The sequence below is a fragment of the Drosophila sechellia genome, chromosome 3R (assembly GCF_004382195.2).
Source record: "Drosophila sechellia strain sech25 chromosome 3R, ASM438219v1, whole genome shotgun sequence".
NCBI classification, from domain to species: Eukaryota; Metazoa; Arthropoda; class Insecta; order Diptera; family Drosophilidae; genus Drosophila; species Drosophila sechellia.
This window is the reverse complement of record NC_045952.1, coordinates 29,136,368-29,161,795: the sequence shown is the minus strand read 5'-3', so window position 1 is coordinate 29,161,795 and position 25,428 is coordinate 29,136,368. Positions and strand designations below refer to the sequence as shown.

General features: G+C 45.1%; 3 protein-coding genes across 3 annotated transcripts; 2 read left to right on the top strand and 1 right to left on the bottom strand.

The window, feature by feature from the left end:
* The first annotated feature begins 12,127 nt into the window (after positions 1-12,127).
* Positions 12,128-12,831, top strand: LOC6612909 (MD-2-related lipid-recognition protein). The gene has a single exon (XM_032722126.1). It carries the CDS (start codon positions 12,236-12,238, stop codon positions 12,707-12,709), a length of 474 nt encoding a protein of 157 aa, XP_032578017.1. The 5' UTR covers positions 12,128-12,235; the 3' UTR covers positions 12,710-12,831.
* A 448-nt stretch (positions 12,832-13,279) lies between these two features.
* On the top strand, positions 13,280-13,887 carry LOC6612908 (MD-2-related lipid-recognition protein). Its single transcript, XM_002037364.2, has one exon. It carries the CDS (start codon positions 13,313-13,315, stop codon positions 13,790-13,792), a length of 480 nt encoding a protein of 159 aa, XP_002037400.1. The 5' UTR covers positions 13,280-13,312; the 3' UTR covers positions 13,793-13,887.
* Positions 13,888-13,948: 61 nt separating this feature from the next.
* Positions 13,949-15,673, bottom strand: LOC6612907. Its single transcript, XM_002037363.2, has one exon. It carries the CDS (start codon positions 15,594-15,596, stop codon positions 14,724-14,726), a length of 873 nt encoding a protein of 290 aa, XP_002037399.2. The 5' UTR covers positions 15,597-15,673; the 3' UTR covers positions 13,949-14,723.
* Positions 15,674-25,428: the final 9,755 nt, after the last annotated feature.

Genomic DNA, 25,428 nt, shown 5'->3' with positions numbered 1-25,428 from the left:
ACTGAGGTAGATGTATCTTAATGCACCCATATTCCCTAATGATTATACAGAAAACAATTAAAAGTGAGGCAAACTACCCAAAGTAAGGGCACACGAATCAGTTTGAAATTCAAAGATACAATTGTATCTCGGGTGAGGTTTTGATGCGTTCCCCACCCCTCGAACATCCCGCACTCTATTCTTGCTTCTCCCATATTTTTCTGTGGCAGATTCAATCCTTTGACTTTGTTTTTGCTCTGCTGGCTTCTCAAATGCCGGCTGACAGATGGCATGTCCTGCAGCCGGCTCCTGTGGATGAATCCCTTGGATGCGGTTCTGCGAGTGGGAATGGGGAAGTGGCTGTGGATATGGATACGCATCGACTGCATCCTTGCTGCTGGCACACGTTACAGTTTTTGCAGATTTTTCACCTATTTTTTTGCTGGGGGCCGTGGGCGTGGCCGCTGTCAGTTGAACGAGTGGGCGTATAGCAGATTGGTTTCGTCTGCACTTTTTTAGAGAGCAGGTTCCCAGGTTCGCAACATCGGTTCGTTGGTATGTCTGTGGTTGTGCTCAACATTTATGGCCAAGTTTTTGCCGCCGAAAAGCAGGAAATGGCTCATTGCACTTTGGCTACACTGAAAAGGCATTTAATGCGCATTTCCTTGTGAGGTTTTTTATCCACGCGGCAGAAGGAACTGCTACTTCGGTGGCTTGGCATAACTCAATTGGATTTTTTCCTGGATTTCTTCTCTTTTTTGCGCCAGAGGTAAACCGATTGTCGAAATCCAGGAGCATACAACCCCCAGCCACTCGAATCCGCTAATGACACTCAACCTGGCAGAGCATGATAATGCAAAATTGAAAAAGGAACTCGCCCAATGGTGGTGGCTACGACGGGCGAACCGTAGAAAAATGCAAAAAAAAAGTGTACGCCACAAAAGGGGAAATTTAAATTAGATTAATTGATTGAAATGCGAACAGTCCTGGGGTGATTGTCGCAGTTGTTGCACGGCATGTTTCTACGCCTCCGTTGTTGCACGAACTAATGGTCTTAGACCCGGATCCCGGATCCCGGATCCGGGGTCCTTGTTGCCGGAGGTGTAAATAATACGGATTTTGTTAAACCAAGCGAAAGTCATCATCTGCCAGTTTTTCAGCGAGCTGCTCCTTGTCTGCCTTTATTTACAGTGGCTCAATCAGAATGGCATTGAAATGCACTCCGTATTGGATTATGGCACATGGGTGGCGGGTAATTTAATAGAAACTATGTGAAAGCCGTAGGAAGTGTGAAAATAAAATTAGTCCACGGCTGGGTTATTTACATTTACTTAAACTGAAGATTAAAACGAAAGAGCTTTGAATGCAGCCCTTTAAGTTTATGAGTTTATACACTGTAAACAGTTTTTGTAGAGGTATACATACAACCTTTTTAAACTGATCCAATCGCAACTTTCCGACTTAATATAGAAATGCCAGCCATGTGACTTATCGTCTCGCTTGATTTTTCCATTTCGCTTGGGCCCAATAAAGCGCTCAACGTCAATAAGCCGCCACATGCTTGTTTTACTTCCACTGGGGGCTTGGGGAATTCTTTTGGTTTATTTGCTGAAACTTTCTCTGCGCGGCAGTTCATAAAAATGACGCGTCAAAATTAATAAAATAAGAGCCGGGCGAGAACTTCATGTTTTAAAGGCGCAAACACACGCGTGTGCGTGCTTTTTGAAGCCTCTGAGCGGCGTTTTCGGATGCAGATCGTACGAGTATCTGTCGGATGCATTTTTCGGCTTTCCGACTTTTCGGCCTGCTGTGACACATGTGAAGCCCCGGCGGTGGCTGCAACCATTTTCCTCTTCACTTTTTTAGCCGTGCTGCCTCTGCAAAAGTTATTAATTTTAATTGACTGTTGTGTAATGTGTCGCTGTCGCTCCTCCAAACGCATCGCATTCCGCCCGACACTTCGCATTCGACAGTGGCCACTTCAGATGCCCTTTCCCCCTTCGAACCCCCAGTGCTCCGCTCCGCCGAGGAGCAGCTGCCGTCCAAGCGGACCAGAAGTCAATGTCCTGGCCTGGCAAAGCTGCAGCTCAGCCCACTGGATTGACTTTAATTAAGCACTTTAGCACTGCGACAAAAACTTAATACAATCCTTCAGATTTGAGGCACTCTTAGAACATTGTATCTTAAGTAAATGCCCATTAATATGTATTTAAATATATAAAAATTTAATAAATTTGTAGTTATAAAATTCCACTGTATAATATGTATTATTTTTCTCAGTGCAGAAGTGCAAAGAAGCGCTTGACACTTTGTTCATGTCGTCATCTTCGGTCTAAAAATAGACGCCAGCCGTTGGCAATTGCATTAATATTTTGTAACCGTTGTAATTAGCAGTGGAGTGGGTTGTTGGGAGGGAGTGGGAAGGTCGCGAGGGGGTGGTTGGCGTAGAAGCTCCTCCTTTGGCCGCTAATTGAGGTATGCGACGTCCACTTGTCACTTTTCGCATATAATGTTAATTGTTTAACTAGAAATAGGCGCCAGGCGATTGGCTAGGAAAACTAAATGCATTTGCTGGCGCCTAAACAAATTTTGCACTGCCGAAGTGAATTCGAAATGGAAATGCAGCTCACGAGTGACATTATCAACGGATCTTTGATGAAGACAAATGACCGCGATGGTGCATTTGGTGCATCTTGTCTAATTAACGAGCAACATACCAAAGCCGCGAATCTTGGACTTTGGACGCCCAGATGAACGGGAAGTGCAAATGGTGAGGAGACTGGGTCACAGACTCAGTTCTCATTGATCGATGGAGTTCACCGAGCAGGCTGAAAGATTGAGATTGCAAAACTCCAGATACGCAGAATTTTCCCACACGTTTTGAGTTGCTAATGGTGTTTAGTGCAGTGAGATCAGATAGAATAGAACTCATTCTATAGATGCTATTCATTTCCCCGCGAACAACATCTTTTTATTTCCACTTTTGCCGTAAACGTGTAAATGTAAATGCCTTCATTGGCCTTTAAAGACCCTGAGCCATTCATGTGGTGGCCGGAAAATGTGTGAAATCATAACTCAGGAGAGGAAAGGAGTGGGAGTATCCTCTGTCGAGGATACACAGCGGCGTTAACGCCCATTCAGATTTTTCAGTTAGGAAGCGCCGGTGCGCCTGACAGAATTGGCACGAGATGCAGGATAAAAGAGAGGTTTAGAGGGTCTCGGAACTCGGAAAAGATCGCACGGCAGGCGGGCTCGAGCATAAACAAAGTGTGAAATTTGTACCTAAAATAAAAATGCGGCAAAAGGATGCGGCGAGGACCGTGTCTGCATTTGATTTCCGTTTGCTCTGCGAGCTCGAAGTCGAAATTTCAGCTCCATGCGGATTCACACCTCACGGGGAGAATTTCAGAGCGGATTTTGTAGATGGAGGAATTTCGTTGAGGAGGGAGGTAGATTTTTCACATGCCGTGGCAAACATTTGGCCAACACATGGCCGAATGCCGCCGAGAAATGTATCCGTGAGTCGGGCTTGGGCTGCGTATCCGTGAGATACTCGGGCGTTCAGCTGTTCAGATACAGTTTGTGTGTACCTACGCCTTCTGGTCACTGCTGCCGATACTCCCTACCCCTCATACAGCCTCCTCCCCTCGCGGGAATCCTCCTGCCATCCTTTGTGTAAACAAATCAAATGTTCTGCGTGTTTGCTGTTTTGTCTCGCGCCAAACGATGAAGACCAACAAGGGCACACTGCGGAAAACAGTTTGCTTAGTTTGATAAACAATGGAATACATCTTTTGGCAATTGAAAAATTCATTTTATAGTTGCTATGAACTAAGACAGGGGCTTTAACTTAGTATGGTTACGGAATAAAGTCATAACGAAGTATTTTTCCTTTCAAGATTTGCTATGCTTTTGTTTGAGTGCAACGACCACTTGAAAACAATCGCAGAATTGGAATTGACCCGGCAAATGTCTTTGTCAACAAGCGTCAACAGCCCCGAACCGAAGTGAGCCAAGTGGAGCCAAGTAAAGCCAAGCCAGGCAAATTGCCTTTAAACTGCCAGAGAGCGGGAAATACTATACCCTACTATACTACACTATGCTGTATATGCACTTGGATCGTGGAGGGGGAGCAGCGAATGTGGCGAAAGTTTTCGCAAATCAGCTGAAATTATGAACTTCCTTGCCATTGCCCGAGCGGAAGTTCATTTTAGTCCGCAATAAAAGTTTGCATCTCCTCAATGCTCCATTCGTTCTCGAAAGTCGCAGTTTAGAGCTCCCAGTTCCCAGTTCTCGGTTCCTGGCTCACAGTTCCCAGCTTTCCAGTTTCCCCAGCTTCAGTTTCTATTCATGTTCATGTGCAAAAGTTTTGCGCTTATATAAGCGCATCAAATTTGCATCATTCACTTAAAACAAACACGCCGCACAAAGGATTCTGGGCGCTGCACAGAAAGGCAAACAAACAAGCAAATATTAAATGCAAATATAAATGCAAAGGAGGCAAAACGAATTGGAATCGGTTGAGTGAGCCCGATATCGGGCATTTATCGGGGAATAAATGTGAGCTGGTGGGGGTGGGGCACCTGAGTTGGGGGCACTCGCAACGGAAGCCATATATCTGAGTAATCAAAGCTAACTTTAAGGCACTTGGCGGAAAAGAAACCTCCGTAGTGCATACATATGTATAAAGTTGCACTCGAGGATATTGCCTTTAAGGTCCTTGAAGCAGCCCAAACTGCTGCTCCACTCGCATGAAACGCAACGTTTTTCTAGTTTTCGATTTGAAAGACAAACTTTTGCTGTTAAATCAACAAATGCCAGGCAAACACATACAACCCAGGCCAGATTCACATGCAAATACAGTCACAGATACAGATACGTATAGAGATGGAGATGGAGCTGCAGATACAGATACAGATACGCGTGGGTACAGAAGCACCTCCAAGAAAGGAAGCCCGAAGAGGCATCACGCATGCATGCAAATTGCTCTCGAGGAGCGGAGAACATTTTAGGAATTTATAGTTTTCTCTTATTTACCGACAGGAAGTGCAATTCACAAATCGTTAGCACAACCTCAGGCGAAGGACTTGGGAAATCGAAGAGGAAATCCTTAACCCATTAAATACGACATTCGTAATATTGATGGGAATGTTTAAAATGAAGAAAGTTATCGTATAACTATTAGTATATTGAAAATTTCTTATCTACACGGTTTCTAAAAATACTTATTATTCCATAGAATGAGCCATTCAGTAATGGGTTAAGAGGAGAGTCCTTAGACTCCTAAGAACCCCCTTCACGTATCATTCGCCAGAAGTTGTGTAAGGTGTCCCCAACGAAAAAGAAACTTATAATCAACAGCTTTGGCGGCTCAGCAACTGCCAAAGGCGCAAAACTATCTTCAGTATGTGTGGGAGCGTCTAAGTATTTCAAAATAACATAAGTATCCTTCGGAATCCCCCTGCCCATCATCCCCTCTCGGAGAAACTTTTCTATCCCATCCAAGTCCATCCTGTCCTGCAGCAATTCCCCAAATGCGGCCCGTGTGTGCATTTAAGCCACTTTTACTGAAACTTCACATTAATTTCAATTTGCTGCCAGTAAAAGTTTTTCATGCACGTCCGCAAATTGCTTTTTGGGGATAGGATCTGCGGGGGAAGGTAAGCCATATGTATAGGAACTTTAACACTTTGCGGTTAAGACTTGGCTTTCGATAGGTGATAGCTCGACAAGGACGCGACCGGCGAAAGGCAAATAATAAGAGTCAAAGTTGCTGACGCTGAGATATGTGGGAATTGTTGAGTTTGGACGGTGCATTTGGTGGGTAGAAAATGGGGAACAAAAATCTTTAATAAATTTATGAAATTACTCACTTTAAAATGGTAGAATTAATCATGTAGGTTCGAATGCGCAGATCCAACTTCATATTCATTACAAAGAGGTCACGATCCCGTGCTTGAAATCTGTCGTTATTTTCATTTTTTGGGCTGAGATGGCCAAGGCGATCACTGCTGTACAGGGAAACTTCTGTTTTCGGCCACCCAAAACGCGATTCGCGGAAAGCACAAGACAAACACACAGCCCCGAAATGCGAAACGTGCTGAAATCTGCTAGCTCAACACTCGACTTTTGATGGCGGCACCTTGTGATGACGATACCGAGATGGTGGCGAGGATCGCTCTCTGATTTACATTCACACTCAGATACATATTCGGCATCTCGAAATGAGCAGGGCAACGATGACGAACCGCCCACATGCGACATTTCTTACGTGACTCGGCCAGATGAGATTCACATTCACATTCGGATTCGTATTCAGATTCAAATTCAGCTTCAGTTTCAGATACAGATATTCAGGTTCAGGGCCTCAGCTGCGCAGCGTTTAGCAATGGACGGCAATGAAATCATGCGGCTGATAAATTTGCGTTTCTATAAATGACAGGGTTCGTTCGGCTTTTGGGGGGGCAAGTTCTGGGCACATGGAGTGGAAGACAACCCTCATTAGTCTTAATAGTTTAACGACTAACTATGGTTCGTTCCTTAATGAGCTTGAATGTCGGCCAGTTAAATTTTATAAATTTTCAAAGGGTCTCCGAATGTTGTAGCTTCTCGGGAGGTTGGGAGTGTGTGCAACACCTTTGAGTCCAAGAAATTTGTCTCAGCACAGTCCCATCTGGAATGGACATCTTTTGATGCACTGAGGGAGAAGCATGTTTAAAATGAAATTAATGTTTCAAAGCATTCTTCTTTGTAATCAAGCTATGGAATTCATCTACAAATTCAAATATAGATTAAAATTTATAAGCTTTCCTGATTTTTTACAGTGCTCAAACACACGGCACGCACTTGTCGCCTTTTCTGCCCGTTGTCCGTTGCTTGAGCTCTTAGTTTATAATCCTGTTTTGTGAATGTTGTACGTCCTGTATGTCCTGCGGGATATGAGAAACTTTGTGGCCCGATAAAGAAGCAAGACATTTGCATACGAAGGTCGAAAGTTTGTGGCAAGTTTTGTTGCTTCGAGAAGTAATGCAGAGATATGATACCCAATTTCATATGGTAAAATGCAAAATGGTATGTGCAGAAAAAATACAGAGGTATATCGTGCAACTTTGTCCGTTTCTATTTGCTCACCCAGCTGTCATTCACCTCGGTTGCCTGTCAACTGAATGTGTGTCCTTGTCATCTCTGGTGGCCACATTCCTCGTTCTGCGCCAAGTTCAAGTGCCAGCATCACCTGGTAAGGCCCCAAACCATTTGAAAATTCGGTGGGGACACCGTTTTCCCCTAGAAAAAATATCTCTTTCTCTGCATTTCAGTGGCCACCCACGGAGTTTGGCTTTTTGCAACGCAAACAAAACGTCAGTCAGACGAAAGACTGGGGCAAAACCGCGAACTGCTGCCTTGCATTTTACATTTTAGTGCACGGCGAGAAATATTTAGTCGTTGTACGATCGTGATTTATATAAAACTATAAATATTAAGTATTTTCGGTTTATTCATGGCATATGTATGGAAAGTACCCTGAAGAAATCTTTGATAAATTGCATAATTTAAATTTTTCTCTGTGCATATACAATGATTATCTGCTTCCGAAGCGTCTCAATGCTGGGCAAAAATAGTGCGCCGTGTCCGACGGTGTTTACTTTGGCAGCACTTGAAAACAAAAATCCAAAACCGAATCAGCATATAAGTCGGCGGGCGAATCCCAAAAGTCCGGACCACCCGCGCGGCCGTCGAGAAATGTTTCGAAATTAATTACAATTAAAAGTTTGGGGCCTGTTGGCCGGAAAACGGGCGCACCTTGGCCAATAAAATGAAAATTTATGGGTCACACATGAGCGGCGGCCCGAGGAAAATGTGTGCCTCCGTTTTCTAGCCTTATTAATTGGCCCCGGCTTATCCAGTTTCCAGAAGCCACGGCAGTGGTCGCCTCTTAAAGGCTTAGGGCAAATTTGTCTTGCCTTGGAAAGACCGCAAGCCAAGGCGTCTGCACTGAGAGAAAAGGGTTGGGGTATGGAAAGGAACTGAAAAGAACTACCACTTTGATTGGGGTTCATGTTCAGCCCGCTTCTGCTAGCTTCTCCAAGAGGTGACCCCTCATTTTTCACAGTGCGCAAGGCGTTCCCTGCTAAGCAAGGGATGAGGTAAGTGGCTGAGTGGGTTAAGGAGCACTCTCACCTCCACCTCAGCTCGCCAAGGGATTCAACTTGAGTCTGAGGGCCTGCCACATGTGTGTTGGACTTGATGGCCCAGATAAAATGGCCATTCTTTTGAGTGAGATTGTAACCAATTTCGGCTGCTGCTGCCGCCTGTAGGTAAAGTGATAAGGTTGCCGCAGGAGCTGGGGGAACAGGAACTGAAACCAGGAGCACACATGCTGGGAACCACATAATAATTCTTGGGAACAATGTAAGCGTCAATTGTGCATGGCCAATGTACGCCGGAGTATGTGGGTAGTTTCTTTGGCCCTGCCCGTCGCCGCCCTCCGAGTCTTCGCCCGCTTGCCCACATCTGTGCAGACTCCAGAACGCAGAACTCAGACGGCAACTGAGAATGAGTCTCGACTCAGACTCAGACATCGGGGACAAAGACGACAGCGTCGGCACATGCCACACGTCAAGTCAAAAATTTAAATTAAAAACCTTTTTTGCATGAAATGTTTTTGTTTGCCTGCGAGCATGATGCATATGTTTCCACTAATTCAGGGGTTTCGTGGGGAAACGGATGAGCGGACTGGGCTAAAAGAATTACATTGTACGCACAAGACTTGTGGAAAGTTGGACCCTGCTGTCCAAGTGACAAACTATTGCAGGGTAGTAGTGTGGGATATTAATTAAAGGGCTTTAGATTCTGATAAGAGGGAAGGGTTGTTCTAGGATCATTGGGTCTGTAAACTTATCCTTGTTACTTTGCGATCGCAGAAGTTCATTTGGTTTAGAATAACCATGGCTTTGCCGGCTTATCTTCTGGAACTGAATCATGGTATCAGGAGTGAGTTTCTGGAAACGGAAAACGGTTAGTCAGCAGTGGAAGAACATGACCCCCAGTTCACCATGAGTGAGATCAATTAGGCATCAGTGGATAGTGAGCTCACTCGGCTCATTTCCTCTGCGTGCAATTGTCTCCGAGTGTGATTAGTTCACTTTTATCAGTTCGAAAGAACGAGGCACTCGTAATTTCAGAGCCAGGGCTTTGTGCCTATAAAAGTAAATCAGTTTGAACTCGCTGCGTTCTTGTATTTTTCTCTCACATATGCTGCGAGTGGCAATTAATTTGTGTGCTTAATTCGCCTAATTATTCCAGGCAATAAAGTTTTCAATACACTCAGATGCTGATGGCGATGGTTCTGATGGCGATGACGATTGTGGGGCTCCCTTTGTCCACACCTAGAATGGAAAATTGAGCGTCGCGAGGCGAAGGACACGTTTAATTCAATTCGCGAAGGTTCCTTGACTCGACTGCTTTTTTATTTATATTTCTTTCGCCTGGCTTAGGGGGAGTAAACAGGCGAGTGGAAAAAGAAGAGCCACATTTAAATTCAAATCGCTGAGGACGCTGACAAAGAAGCGGCGCCACACGTCGGATTAACTTTATGTGCCCCAAGGAGAAGCGTCTCCAGGACATCTTCGCGCTCGCTTCAATTAGATGGCAGTGGGAGCGGAATGGCAGGACCTCGAGTCCTTTGGCATTTGCCATTGGCTGGCTGCAATTGTTAAAATCGAATTAAGCCACGGTGTCGCATACTTTTGATCTCCCCCGTCAGCCAATGAAATGTTGCACTGCTCCGCGAAATGTCCTTACATTGTCCTTGCGGAGCAAATGGAGGTATTTCCACCCGCCACTCCCCCGTGGACTATTTCAATTTCGGTTAGCTTGGCGCAAATGAAATTAAACGAAGATTAGTCGTGTGCTCGCCAGCTTATTCCAAGAAATAAAAATCCAACAGATATATAAGAGCACCCAGATATACTCAAGTGTAGCCGGCGTTCATTATTTTTTCGTTTTGGTAGCGGCTTTTGCTCGGCGCTTGTTTTTATTTGTATTTTCCATTCGCTCGCTTTTTATGGCCCCTTGAGGTGATTTGCTCAAGTTCGCCGGCCCCGTTTCGAGGAAAATCTCAGGGGTAAAGGGGATTACTTGGAGAAAATGTCGGGGGCTTCACATTAGTGGAGCTGAAATCTGGCCAAATCACAAGCTACATTTAACCCGCAAATGATGGCCGGCTTTGGCATCAGCTGCAATTCATGAAAGAGTTTCTCTAAGTCAACTTAATGAAATCGAATTAGGCGAGAACTTAGTGAATCGGTTACACAAATATTTGCATTTATTTAACTATCCCAAGCAATTTAAATAAAACCTTTAATTTAAACTTCGAGAGAGTCACCCCTTTTTTGTCACATTCAGATGGCATGTTACCCCATTCAATTCCCCGCCCGTGTGTTCAATTAAAAAATGGTCACCATTAATTGCTAACCAATTTGCAGTCCGGTCACTTCCTTGCTGCCGTCTCAAGTGTTCGGCACTGGACTTTCCCGCTTTTCCCGCTTTTCCCGATTTTCCCGCTTTTCCTGCTGCCACTTTGATGAGCAGCAGTCCATGTTGACATTTTTTGCATATTAATTGAAGACACGGCCTCGTCTCCCAGCGCCCTTTTCCCTTTTCCCGCCGGCCTGTAACCTCGTCCACCCTTGGCTTAATTTGCGGTAAGTTCATTAAGTAATAAAACATAAATTTCAGTTTTGTGTTCTCAACACCCCGTCGTCATCAAGTTCTTGATACTTTTCCCATTTTTTCGTTGCTGTTTTGGTTGTTTTGCTTTTTTTTTTTTTTGTTAATGCTTTGCATATTTCTTTAATGAATTAATTCTGTTTTGGTTTTGCTTTGGGTTTCGGTTCTGTTGATTCACCGTTCACTGGACTTTGATAAAAAAAGGCGCAAAGTCGCCGCGGAAATAAAACTGCGGCACATTCGTCAGGGGAAAGGGGCTCGAATATTTCGTATAATTTATGCGAAAAACATTAGGGAAAACGGAGGAACGCGTTGGTCGAGTGTTAATTATGCTCTGGCTGCCAAACTTTCCTATCAATTTTTGAGAATACAAATTTGAGAGCGCAAAAACATGTTTTGCATATGAAAACGGAGATATGGAAATTGGGGAAAAACAGGGAAAATGTTGCGCTTTGCAGTCATTTTCCTCGGCGGCTAATTGCATACTCCTGGGGATTCCCCTATAAGAGTTGAAAAATCGCGTGCATCAAATTGCAATTGCTGCAGAACACTCGAAAAAATCACTATTGATTTGTCGAAATATATGATAAGTCAAGCTCTAGGTCTGATTCTACATCCTCCATCTCATTGCAATTGCTTTTTATTTGGATCATTGCACCTGAGTTAGCCCTGGCATTTTCTCGCAGTGTACCTTGGGGTTGGGCTGGCTTGGGGTGTCAGGTTGTCAATCGCCTCGCCTGTTGTTTGTTGTCCCTGATTGTTGACATGCATTCCCGCAAATGAGCCGTGCAATTGTCGGGCTGCCTCCTATTGACAGCTCCCAGTTCGATAGTCAATAGTTCGATGCATATGTACATCTCGGAACGGGACCTCATCCTTGGACCCGCGGGATTCGTCTCGAGTTTCAGAGTCGCAGCGTGGAGCACTCCCGCGCTTCCATCTCTGGCTTCCCTGACTGACAACTGTCGGTTTCCATCTCGGGGTCCCGACACTGTGAAAAGTGTGACGATTTATTTGTCATGTGGCGCGGGGTGCCGAAATCAATTGGTTTCGTGCCCGGCAGATGCCTTAGATCTGCGACACGGGCACTGACAACCTCAACTGGACCTCATTTGTCCTGGATGCGACTGTCATTTGCTTTATATTCAACTCTTCCGCTGGGCTCAGATTCTCGTTCCCTATTATAAAACAATTAATTATACTTTATATATATGCTCTGGTGATAACACTTAGTTCCCGACTGTTGATAAGAACTATTTAGGAACTCGCCATTTTTGAGAATTTTGCTTTTGTACTCTAACTAATGAGTTTAATCCGCCTTTGATTTACCTAAAACTTGGTTATATTACAATTTTTGTTTGCTTCAATGTAATGACGTTTCAATACGAACATCATTCGGAGTTAGAAACTATTTTGAATTACGTAAGAAACATTGGCATGCTCCATTCTCTAGAGTATAGCCTTCTATCGCCACAATCCAATCGACTTTAGCCAGTACGTGCATTCCGCGTCCGACTTTCGATCCACCATGTTGCGTTTGAGCTCGCTCCTGCCTGTCGCCTTTGCTCTGGTGTTGTCATCCGTCTCCGCAGAGATAGTCAACTTTCAGACTTGCGAAGATAGTGTGGACTCCTGCACGATTAGTCAGGTGCGGGTGACGCCCTGTCCGGAGGCGAATTCCAATGCCGCCTGCCACATCCGCCGGAGGCACCGCTTCACCATGAGCTTTGACTTCACGCCCCACTTCGATGCAGACACCCTGGTAGCCAGCTTGGGCTGGGCCAAGAGCGAGAACGTGGAGCTGCCGCTGCTCACCATGGACCAGGAGGCCTGCAAGTACACCACCTGCCCCGTGAGATCCGGAGTCACCCAGACCTACACGAACAACATGCCCGCCGACGCCAGGTTCCCGCTGAGTCCCTATACCATCCGATGGGCTCTGAAGGATCCGGTTTCCCAGAAGCGCTGCTGCTTCACCATCGACATCAAGGTGGTGCGCTAGAAAGATCCTCTCCGTAATGGATGCTCCACTTAATATTTGGATTAATACATATCTCAAATATCTTCGAAATTAAAGTGATTTACAAGTGGGTCGATACACACAATAGTTTGGTGTGCTGTCCATTGCTGGCTTTAATTTCTTGCTGACTAGTGTAATTAGCCGCACCTGCTCATAATCAGGAGATGACTCCCGGTATACCCATTAACTGGACTCATTTCACCTTGAATATGTGACCAGAACCACGAATGCTGATGATAAGAGTGCCAATTAACATTTTGAAATGACTAATTAGGTAGAGTATGCCAATTAAATGAAGGGCATACTTTAGTAGTGTTGAAAAAATTCTTCTGGTTGAAAATATAAATACTCTAAGTATTAAAAATGGTGGAACAGTCATAAGTTTTTTAACATTTGATTAGAATTTTACAAAACTGTAAGGTGCCGTCTCCGACACCCTTACAATTCTAAGTACATTGCGATAAGGAGCTCGAATCTAATCAGCTGACCCAGTTCACGGGTCAAACGGGTACGGAGATAAGCCCGGCTTTGAGTCCAAGTCCGAAGTAGAAGTGCCTGCATTCCGTGTCCGGCTTTCGATCCATCATGTTGCGTCCTAGCTCGCTGCAGGCAGTCGCCATCGCCATCGTCCTGATCTCGGCATCCGCTTCCGCCGAGGTGGTCAACTTCGAACCCTGTGCGGATAGCGTGGACACCTGTACGATCCAGCAGGTGAGAGTCTCGCCGTGTCCGGAGGCCCTCTCCAATGCGGCTTGCAACATACGCCGGAAGCACAACACCGAAATGAGCTTCGACTTCACGCCCAACTTCGATGCCGACACCCTGGTAGCCAGCTTGGGCTGGGCCAAGAGCGAGAACGTGGAGCTGCCCCTGCTCACCATGGACAGCGCGGCCTGCAAGTACACACCCTGTCCCGTGAGATCCGGAGTGAAGCAGACCTATACCACCCAGGTGCCCATCGAGGCCAAGTTCCCCCTGAGTCCTTATATCATCCGTTGGGCTCTGAAGGATCCGGTGTCCCAGAAGCGCTGCTGCTTCACCATCGACATCAAGGTGGTGCGCTGATTCCTGCCATCGCTGCATGTGCGCTAAATTAAATAGTGAAATATATCTTTTTTCCCAAATAAAATAAATTACCGTGATGTTTAAATGATGTGCAAGTAGCGCTTTTTATTCCTATACTTTCTTAAAATATAAGCAGCTATATTGGCTGCTCCCCTGATTGTGGCGAATGCATTTATTTTCTGTTAACGATTTGGTGCGTTTTTTAATTATAAGTGAGCCGGCTTACAGCCCACTGGGGAAAACCTCAAGGAATAAAGATATTTACTCCAATAATCATCAACCTGCTGGCGACTAATTTGAACCCCCGGACGCCTCGGGCAGAAGGAAAATGTATAAAACTTTGATTGAACTTTTGGGTGCCATTAAAAAGTCTCCCCGCCCTCGGCAGCTTTCCTCCACGGGTCTTATCAGCGTCGTCAAACAATTAAAAATTGAGCACTTAAGTTGTGGTCATAAAATCATTTGTTTTTCTCTCATTTCTCCTGCGTTTTATTGTTTTTCTGTTCACATTTTTCAGTGGTGGAAATTCAAATAGAAAATCACTTTTTGCTACTCAGCGTTTTCAAGGCGTGGATGGTGATTTGCTTGGTGGGGATTTGTTTACCAGGTTTTGGATGTAAAAGAAAGATGAAGTGAAACTCCTTCTACTGTATTCATTGTACTCTTAATGGGTATCCTATAGTCGGTACATCTCACCACACTTTTGCTTCTACTGTTTACCAAAACGAAAACGTAGCAATATTTTTTCGTTGAATGGGGAATGGTGAAGCGGTCAGAAGTCTGATAGGCCTGACCCCAAAAAAGCAAGTCAATAATAACACAAACAACGACAGACTCTTGAGCAAATAATAATAATGACGAGAGTAATCACAGAAAGGACTCCAATAACACACTGTTACTCAATTTGGATGCAGAGTGGCTGGAATCAAATTCAGATTTTGGCATTTGCCTCGCCGTATTTTTTACCCAGCACATAGGGAGTTTTGGTGAGTTCCGAGATGATCTCGCACTTGACCTGCTCGAAACAAGGTGACGCATCCACATAGACCACTTCCCTCCGCTGGCTGAGGTAGGAGTTTAGAGCAGGTTCGCTTTTCCGGAACTGAGCCATCTGGCGGTCCATAAAACTGACGTTAGCTTGAGGTCCTGGCGAGTAGCTATTGAGCATGATTCTCGTGCGAGCCATACGCTCGTCGATTTGCAGGAATACGAATCGATTCGGGGGCACAGTGAAGCCCTCGAAGAGTTCCTCAGCCTCGCACTTGTTGTTCGGGTAATTGATCAGAATCCAACCCCTGTGAAGGGCGTCGTCCTGGAGGAGTCTGTTCTGGATAAGATTACCCACAGCCTCCGACCGTTTGTAGACACAGTCCTTTTCAATGGCTTCCTGCAGGAATCTGGAGTGCTCATCCTGGTCCTGTTTGTTGATGCTGTGATAGGCCAGCACATCGGCATCCAGTATTAGCAGATCCCAGCGCTGGGCTAGCACATATGCCAAGGACCTTCGACCTGATCCTGGCTTGCCGTGCAGCACTATTCGGTGGTAGAAGCTCCTGGGCAGCTGGTAGAAATCACCCCTTATTCCCCGATGGAAGGCGTCCATCGATTTCGTGTATATCTCCACGCCGATCCTGGTTATGTTCTCGCCCATCCATCTTCGCACATCTGTCACTCCATCCGCCACGGATATCTCGGCCAGGAGTCGACTCATCACCTCCATCAGCTTGTGCTTCTCAATGTAGTACATAAATGCGGCACTGTACTCCACCAGCATGGATCGGTCGAAATCGGTGGGCGAGGACATGTCGCTAACTGGGCTTTGGGACGATGAGTAATATTAAAAATTTTTCGAAACTTGACGTAAGGTAATTCGAAAATAAACGCAATTTGTGTGAGTGCTTACTCCGTTTCGGAAATTGTTTATTTTTTTTTTATGATAGTAACGTAACCCTTGTATTGTACTCTTCGAAGGATAAACATCCTGTCTCCACATTTCTCTTGCACTTCCAACTCATAACGAGAGCTTGATGAACGGCATTACCATTAAGACGGCTGTTGCTGGGATTTCTCGCATTGTTACGATCATATTAATTGCTTCCGTTGCAATATTAGAGAATGGCGCGTACTTCCGGGCAACCGAAGAGGATTTGAGGGCCCAACGAGCCCGTATAATGGCCAACTAATGCCTTGCCAGAAAACGGAGCCAAGAAGTGCCAGGCCAAGGCAAATTGGCCCCATATGAGAGTGCATCTGTTTGGGTGACAATATTTTGCAGCGAATTATGACAGCTCCTTTGTCTTTCCGGGGAAGTAGGACGCCACACCCCCGAGTGGCAGCATTAACAATTTAAAAAGCCGGGGCTGCTAACGGTCTGCAAAGTGTTGCCAAAATGTCTGTCATACTTTATGTTGTCTTATGAGCTGCCCGGCATGTCCTGGCCGAAGCCAAGAATCATTATAAGGATGCCATGAATGCTTCTTGGTGGGCGGATGTGAATGCGTGTGGTCTGAGTGGGCTAATAAAAACTAGTAAGCGATGAGAAATTGCTTCCTGTTGGAGATGCTGATGCCTTCGCAGGACACTCACCATATTGTTATGTCAAATATGCTGTTAATATCTTGCACACACTAATATCGCATGCTTTGCTCTTCGGTTTATCTTGGGCCATCTCCGCCAGCTGGACAGGAGAAAAGCATGCCAGAGACACGCCCGCAAAGTGCATTCGGGAGCGGATTTTAATTATATAAAAAACGAAACGCATAATCAAAGTATGAATTTGAATGTGCACTGCTTTCGGCTGTTGCGCTGCCACAAAGAGCGAAACTTTTTAATTAAACTCACAGCAAAAGCGACAGCGATAACAGCGCGACAGCCCCCCATTCCCATCCCTCTGCTCCAAATTACATTTCGTCATTATGGCCAGCGTCCACACACTCACATCACTCATATTATATGCAGTATATGCATGTTGCCCCCGATCCGGGCCACTCTCCACTCTGTTTTAATCGCCGAATTTGTGGCACAAGCCGCCGCCGCCGCCGCCGCCGACGTTTGACGCATTTCGCAGATATCACTGAAGAATTCGCGCTACTCCGAGACAAGATGGCGCCTGGCGTTACAAAATGCATATCCGATTCGCAAAATGCCCTTACAGTTTGTTTGGAAGTAATGAAAAGTTTCATGATATCTAAATTCTGACAATTTAATTCGTTTTTGTACAGTATTTACTTGGAGAACGTTTTAATTTAATGTAAAAGATCATATATGAAAGGGTATTTCTTTTAAGTTTTAACTCGTGGTTTTGTAAAAACTACGCAACACATTAACGCAAGAATAAACTGCAGATATTGAGTAATGGGAAACGGGCACACGCGAATTCAAAGACCAGGGTCTTGAGGAGATGCTCGGTGACCGGGCATCTTTGAAGAAATTCTATGGCATAGCCGACCAACCTCATTATCCCATTGCCAACCGTTAAAAACCGAGTCGCAGTTCGATGTGATAAGAAAAGTGACTTTCCGTGCTTGGCACGGCTGTCGAATAGGAGAAACCCAAACTCCGTAGCATCGTGCACTCAGAAAATTAACTTACCGGAAATAAAATGTGATTCCAACACATTTTTGGTACGCAAAAAATAAGAGTTGATAGGATTGGATAGGATACAAAAATATGTACAAAGTTTGTGGTGATAGTGTAATAACTCGCTTAAGTGCATTTCAGAGTTGCAAATCGTTCTTCAAGTGTGATGCTTTCTAGCTGAAGATTGTCAGCGCCTTTCAAGTTTGCCGCCCGCCATCTGAGGAGCGTTTGAGTTAATCGTAGTTTCGTTGCATCGCCGAGGCGATTGGTGCAGTGGTCTTATCGGGTCCGTCGGACACCGACCTTATCGACTTCCTCCGAGGCCCTGCTCCGAAAGGCCGGAAGTAATGAGTGCCGTGTGTTGTCGTCGGCGACTCGGGCTTATCAATTTCACAATTGCACAGGGCTTTATCTGCAGCCAGCATAAAAAAGCCCGCTAAATGAGAGGCAGTTCCACTGATTTTTACCCTTTTTTCTCCAACCACAAAACCCTCAGCACTCAACGCCCAGCAATTAAAAATCATTTTTCATCTGCCGTTCACACAATTGCTAGTCAACTTTCCGTTTTCCCCAGAGGACACGAATCCGTGGCAAAGAAAAAAAGTGGCAAACAAAGCCACACATCAACAGGCCGAAATGTAGGAGCCGGGGTTTTTGGTCCTGGACCACTTTGTCATGCCGACAATTTGCTGCCAATATTTTGCCAGTTTTTTTCTCTGGTGCGGTGCGAATTACTCCGCTGGTTTGCCTTCAATTATGCAGCAATTGAAAAATTACTACGTGTACAACAATTTCGGTTTCAGTTCATTTTTTCGCACCTCGAAGTGGGGGAAAGGGTTGGGTTTTAGGCCGACAACAGGTTTTAAATTTGTCACCGCAACGACAAACATGACAAACGCCAAATGAAGCGCAAATTTAATTACGCAATTTTATTGGATTAACAGGCGCAACCTGAAATGCGGATAAAAACAAATTTAAATATGCCGCACACATGTGCCTCAGCCCCAGCCTCAGCCACGCCCATTCCTTGTTTTTTGGTCCACCCCATTGGAGCTGTTGGCCCGGTCAAAAGCCGTCTAGTCGCGTAGGTGAGTCGTAAATTTACGCGCCATTGTTGGCAGATTTGGCCCAACTCCCTAATACCTTAACCCCGGGATGCTCCTGTAGTGTTGACGCCAATGTTGGCCTGCCCCCTACCCCTTTTGCTCCACCATTCCCCGCCCATGTGTGTGTTATCTTCCTTTTTTGGCCTTTTCACTTATGCAAACGGAACATTTGAAAAATATGTTGGCAGGATAAACAGCAGGGCCACAAAGTGCAGCTGATGCCCCCAGACGAACTGGCCTCTCCAGACTGCTTTCTGCCGCCCTGACGTTTTAATGAGCATGCAACGCTGCAACGTGCCCCTTCCTCACACAGAAAACAAATTCGAGTGCTTTTTGTAGCAAATAACCTGCTAATTGAAAGGTACTAGTTGAGGTGTTTAAAAGTATGCCATACCAATTAAATTCAGTGCTCGAAAGTTAAGTACCATCTTGCTAAGAAGTATATCCACTCTTTTCTCTCAGTGCACCACCCCATTTTTCACACCCACTTTTTGCCAGCCAGCATCCTTGTTAAATTCATTAGTAAAACGTTGCACCTTCAGCGCAATTTCCAGTCAGAGATAGAGGGTCCGGAGCACACGTCTGTTTGGCCTGATGTTGCCACACAGTACACACGAAATTAAAACCTACCCCACCACCCATGAGCAGCCCCACCCACTCCCCTTTCGCCACCGAAATATCAGCCACAACAACAGCAACATCCCCACCATGAACGAACAGACAACATGACATGATACCGATACTAAACTGACACTTTGACATGGACTTAACCCTAAAAACGCTTTGTTGGCTTTATTGGTGTCGGTTGCCCTGCGCTCTGGCCCCCCGCCTCCCCATTCCCCCTTGCTCCTGGAAATTTGGGGCCAATGTGTGAGCGAGGTATCAAGGTATCCACTTGATTTTTGCACTAATTTACGTGGATTAAGCGCTCGACGTGAGTGTGTGACCTGGGTATTAAGCTTAAATACCTTTTAATTGACAATTTGTGTTTGGCCATTTGATGGCTGATTTTGTTTATTTATTGTGTGTGTGGGCTGGCTCATTAAATGTATTTAAGCCGGAACAGTGAAGAGAAACCCCAATTAATCTTCTGCGTACAACGTACACAAATAACGTATATATAGTATATATTTTATAAGTTTAAGCTCGACCAACCTTTGATTAAACTTCCGCACCCATCACGCCACTCTATCCAATTAACCTTTGGCCAGAACTTTTCCAATTCTTCGGATTAGTTTACATCGAAAAAAGCGTACTTCAGCTGCAGGTGAAGCTTGTCCGCCTCATTTGTATGCCACTAAACTGTGTGGAGAAACTTTCTTCGGGCATTAAGAATTGTGTGAAATCAAATTCCCCCTCCTTCGCTAGAAATTCGATCCATCAGCTGCAAGTTGTTCTGTGAAAAGCTGAAAAGTCTCGCCACACAAGCGAAAAGTTGCACAAAAAATTGCTTAAATCAGCGAGTTTTTTTTCTTTCTACGGTTTATCTCACGGGAGGCGTAGGGGGCGTGGGGGCGTGGCCAGTCAGCCGCTTAAGCAGCCGCACGGTGCAGCATCGTCTAATTGAACTGAACCCAACAGATATTTTCAATTAGCAGCAAAACATTTGTGAGCTAAAAAAGTTTTATTTAATTTTTTCTCCTCCGCTCTGTTTTCCTTGCCTTTCCTTGCACCTTGAGCTCAAGGACTTGGGAGTGGAGAACGGGAGGTGAATTCCTGCGGGGCAAACACGTCCTGGCGCCAATAAAAAAAGGCACCTTAGTGCTGAGAACTTTGGCCAGCGGCGGACAAAGTTTTTAATGCCATTAAAGGACGAAAAAACGGCGCTACAAGACGTGAAAACTTTGCCACCGCCTAAAAGGTAAGAAGGAAGAAGGAAATAGCCAACCAGACTGCACTGAAAAAATGTCAAATAAAATAAAATGGTACAAAAACAAAAATTCCCTTAACTCGTAAACATATCTTAATCCACCAACTAGCTTTTAAAGCAAATTGAAGTTTTATACCTAATTCAATGGTACTTTTTGAATGGTAATTTCTAAAAATGCAAGCCTAATTTAGACAGCGACCATAAACAACGATGATCTTCTTGTTGCCATAAAATGTTCGTAACATTTTTGCAGAAGCCTCTTTATGCAAGTGCGTAAATTGAATTGATAAAAGCGGGCAGCACGAAATTCAAATGCAGTGTGCGGCCGGAAATGACTACAAAATGTTGAAAATCTACAACTTGAGATAAGGCCCGGGAGTTCAAACAAACTAATTCAAAAGTGCGTGTCCTGTGCGATTCCGGATGTGGCACTGTTTCGTCCTGTTTCCGCCTGTGCCGCAAAAGTATGCAACACAAATCAGCGCATAATGGCTGCCATCCAGCCATCCATGTCCACTTCCATGGCCATGGACCACGACGCCCGATCCACTGCCGTATTCATGCCCATGGCCATGGCTGTGTTTGCACTCGGCTGCAGGAACAGGAGCGGAAGGATATGCGGTGGCAGGACCTCGACAGACCACGCATTTCAATAATTCTAATTAATTTATTAACGCTTATCAGCGGCGATAAATTTGCCATGGCAGCAGTGTTTGCCCATGTGCCACGATGACCGTCCCCTTGCTGGATTAGGGCTAAAACTCACTGCGAACTCTTTGCGGATGCTTCACTTCTGGGCCACAGGACAACAGTCCTTAGCTGACAAACTGACTGACTGACTGACTGAGGGTATCACTGCCCGTCCACCGCCCCGAAGAAAGCCCTTTGAAAGTGGCACTGAAGATGCACATGGAGCGATAAGTTAGCCCGGCCCAGATTCGCAGCCATAAATGGAATGAAAAACTTGGGAAAACCCAGTCATTGACATCTCTCGTAAATAAGCGGGACTCGCAGGAGTCCCAGGACTAGGCGTTGATTTTAAAATGAGCCCATTGATAAGCCGACGCACAGCACAGAAGTAAAAGAAAGTGCTGAGGTGGCCAAAAAGCAAGTGGAGCGCGTGTGCGAGAGTCACGGGTTCGACTAACCGATACTCAGCAGATGAAATGTATTGACCATATGCTTATTTTCTTACTAATCTTAAGATAGTTTTTATATAATATATCTATGAGGTCTCATTTCACATTTGATGTGTTGTTTTAGGACATGAATATCTAAAATCTCTTAAGAAAAGTAGTATGCCCATAGAACTTACTTTTTCTAGGGTATCCTAAACCGCTCGTTTTCTGCTCCTTTTTTATTGTAAGCCTGGAAACGACTTTTGTTTCTGTCGCCCGAGCGACTGAAAGTGTTAAAATTTATTGACGCATTTAGATCAAAACTAAAAATTGTCTCCCATTTGCCATGTTCCACTGCGATGTGGCTCATTTGTACGGGCTCCGTCCTTTTCTGCTGACTCGGCAGATCGCCGTTTGGTTGGGTTGGTCCTTTCTTTTACCACTGGCCCCGAAGCCTGATTCTGGCTTGGTGTGTTTTGTTTTAATGCGAGAGTGCCCTGGCCAATCTGCCACGCCCCCAGTATTCAGATTGCCTAGCCGGCGGCCAGAAGGGAAAATCCGAGAGATATACCTTAATGCATTTTACTCATATTGAAAAGCACTTAAACGGCGGGGGTTGCGAAAATATGAAAATCATAAAAACCTTCGGCGGGGCGGGGCAGGGAGTACATTGGGTTGGGTTGAACATTGTCTGAAGGTTGCTTATTTTATTATTATTTTACAGGGAATTATCTCATTTGAGTGGAGTTTGCCCCGCGCCCTGCCTTCCATCCATCCACCCATCCATCCATCCCGATATCCTGCCCGCAGTCTGCTGTGTAATGTGTGCGTAATAACATAATATCCTTAAGATATTTTAATATTGCCTGTCGCTGCATATTGAACTGCGGCGTCGTTCGCATCCAGGACCTTCCCCCCGTTGTCCTGGATCTCGCATTTTCGTCCTGCGCTCGGTCCTGGCCGCATTTCAACATATTTGGCTTTACTTTGGCTGCCGGCGTGTTTGCTCCTCGCTTTCCTTCCTTCCTTCCTGCGATTTAACAATACCTTTGTGCATCGTAAAATAATTGCCGCAGGGGTTTGTAATCTTCTGGGTTTGGGTGGCTTGCAATTTTCATTTCGGCCAAATTTGGCTTACCATTTTTCGTGATTTCATTTTTTGGAGCAGCTAAAAGGTTTCGCAAACGCCGGCTTACACGAGGGACATATTTATGGATGTTTGGCATACTTGGCAAGTCCCAAAGCCAGCGATTTGAACAACTTCATTAGGGGATTTTCATCGATTGCTTATCGCGGAAAGGTGAGCTTGCTTTAAAGATTTTGGAAGACTGATATGAAGACTAAAGTTTCTTCATGCAGTAGATGAATTGGTATCAAAATACCATTTATTTGACTTTCATTCAGCACTTTCTTCCTCATGGGCTCTTAGCTAGCTCCTGGCGTAATCCCTCTAATTCCCCCATATCATATCCACAACGAATTGCCATAAACGTAAGAGTCCTCGTTATCGGCTCCACTTTATGTTATGAGAATTTCTCATTCACCCCATCAATCCATTATCCGATGTGTTCCTCCTGCCTCAGACTTGTGTGTTTATCAATAATGTGCTCAGAGTTTCTGGTGTTTGGCTCATGATTGTTTTTAATAAGTCGCTGCCCTCTGCCATCGCCCCCGCCCCCTCTTCCCCTCGCTCATCAGGACCGCTCGACATATGCGGCAACAATTTAACGTTGAGGTCATAAATAAAATCGCTGTCCCCTCGGCGACTTGACTCCATTTTCAGGGTTTCTTAGTCGAAGTGCGGTGACATTATTATTGGAAGAGAGTCGCCGAGTCGCTGGCAATTTGGGTATATATGGGTATATGAGCATTTGAGTATATGAGTGTGCGGCACTCGAGTTATTGACAAGTTTATGTGCTTAATCCTTCCATAAAGCGCGCCATTAAAATGCCAACAAAAGGTACTTTATATGAAAATTTCCGAACCAGCCCGTGGCGTCCACTTTTATCGTCAGCTAGCTCATCGTTCAAATTTCAATGAACGCGCCGAAATTTAAATGATTTCGTACACTTGGAAAAAAGAAGAGTATAGTCCATTGATGATATTAAAATCTAATCAATTCAAAGTAAAACTATATTAAATAAAGCCAGTGAATGTGCAGAAATTACCAGCTATTCCAGTTTTTATACCTTTAACTACTTTGTTCTAGATTTTCTTCAGGTGTACTGTAAGATATGTATGTGTATCTGTATCTGCGCGAGCCTAAGACAATCGAATGTTGTGGGCGTGTCGAATGGCACACGAAGTCGAGGCAGCTGCCTGGCCATCCTAGTGCCCCCATCCTCCAGTTGGTGCCTGATATGCTCGGGTATTTTTATTGCCCGTGCCCCGCGCTCGCGATTCCGTGCATAATAGTGTAAAACTAGACATATATCTCCCGAGCGGCTATATATTCGCCTGTGGCGAGCTGCTATTTGCAGCGAAACTCACGAATTCGTAATAAAAATGTTTCGCACTGGCAAACGTGTGGCCAGAAGTGAGGATTTTGGGGAGCGAAATTGAAAGCGGAATGGTTCCGAGCGGAAGGCGCAAAAAGGCCTCGCAAATGAGAGACAGGCATTAATTTTTGAACATTTTTATTTACCTCCCGAAATGAAGCGGGTGGAGCGGGGAAGGAAGTGCCGACGATTTGGGGGAAACAAGTTGAACTCATTTTACAAGTGTTTACAAAAAATAAATACGAATTTCGGCATGGATGAGTAATGCACTGCTGTTTTATCAGCAGGCAGCCTCATTAGTTTTTGCATAATAACATAAATTAGTCAGTACTAGAGATATGTTCCAGCTAACTTCTGAAGTCCAATCTCCATGTGTGTCGGTTTCACTGGGCGCCAACCCCCCATCCCGCATCCAATCAGCTCCCCTCAAATACAAAAAAAGCTTGGTTTAGGAAATAAAAATGATGGAACCTCTTGCAGAGCATATTTAAACGATTTCACATTTCTTAATGATTCTGACAGCTGAATGATCTTTCATTCGGGGTGCCCAAATGTGGTTTTCGTATTCTCCGTTCGCGCCTGTCAGCCCCAATTTGGGATTCTGAAATGCTGAAATTCGGCCGAATTTGTGCCTCAAGTGGCGTCGGTCTTTAGTTAATGTCAGTCAGAGGGCCCAGATGTTGCTTAAGTTCGGTTTGCTTTCTGTATTCTCTTCTGTGGGATTAATTAGGAACGGGCCATGTACACTCGCAACAAAGACCTCATCAAAAGGGGCAACCTGATCGGGCTTTTTAATTTTAATTCCACTGCTAATACATCATCGCAAGTCAATGCAAAGGTGGTGCTGTGTGTGTGCAGCGGTTGAGTGGTTCAGTGGCTCAGTGGTGCGGTCGTGCGTGTGTGTTATAAGTCCTGGAAAGCGCCGGACTACACGTTCTAATTTTCACAACAGTTGGTAACGCACACAACCCTCAGGACAGCCCCTATTTTCGCCTTGATTTCCTCACATCCCATAACTATACCTACACTGGAAAAAATGTATGCATGAATATTCTTCTCACATGCGTAGAATGGTTTCTCATTTTCTGTTCTATAGCTCCAAGTATTTAAATAACAAATTTAGATTGTTACTCATTTTATATTTTTATAAAACTTTGAAAACCGCTTAGTGTAGCCTAGTGCGAAAATCAAGTCGAGGCCAAAGTTGCCCGATGCCGCATCCCGAATCCGCGGCAGAGCCTGGTGGTGTTATTTCGCTTTCCTTGTTGCCCTTGTTGGTGGTGGCAACGTCAAGGTGAAAGCCGCTTAAGGTGGATGAGGGGATGGGGTGATGGACGGGGACGAGGACGAGGCAGGAGTCCATTGTTAGGACTCAACATGTGCGCGATTGGATTAAGTGGCGAACGACGGCGATTCAAGGACAATCAATGGAACAGCACGAGAGTCCTGGGCGTCCTGTTCCCG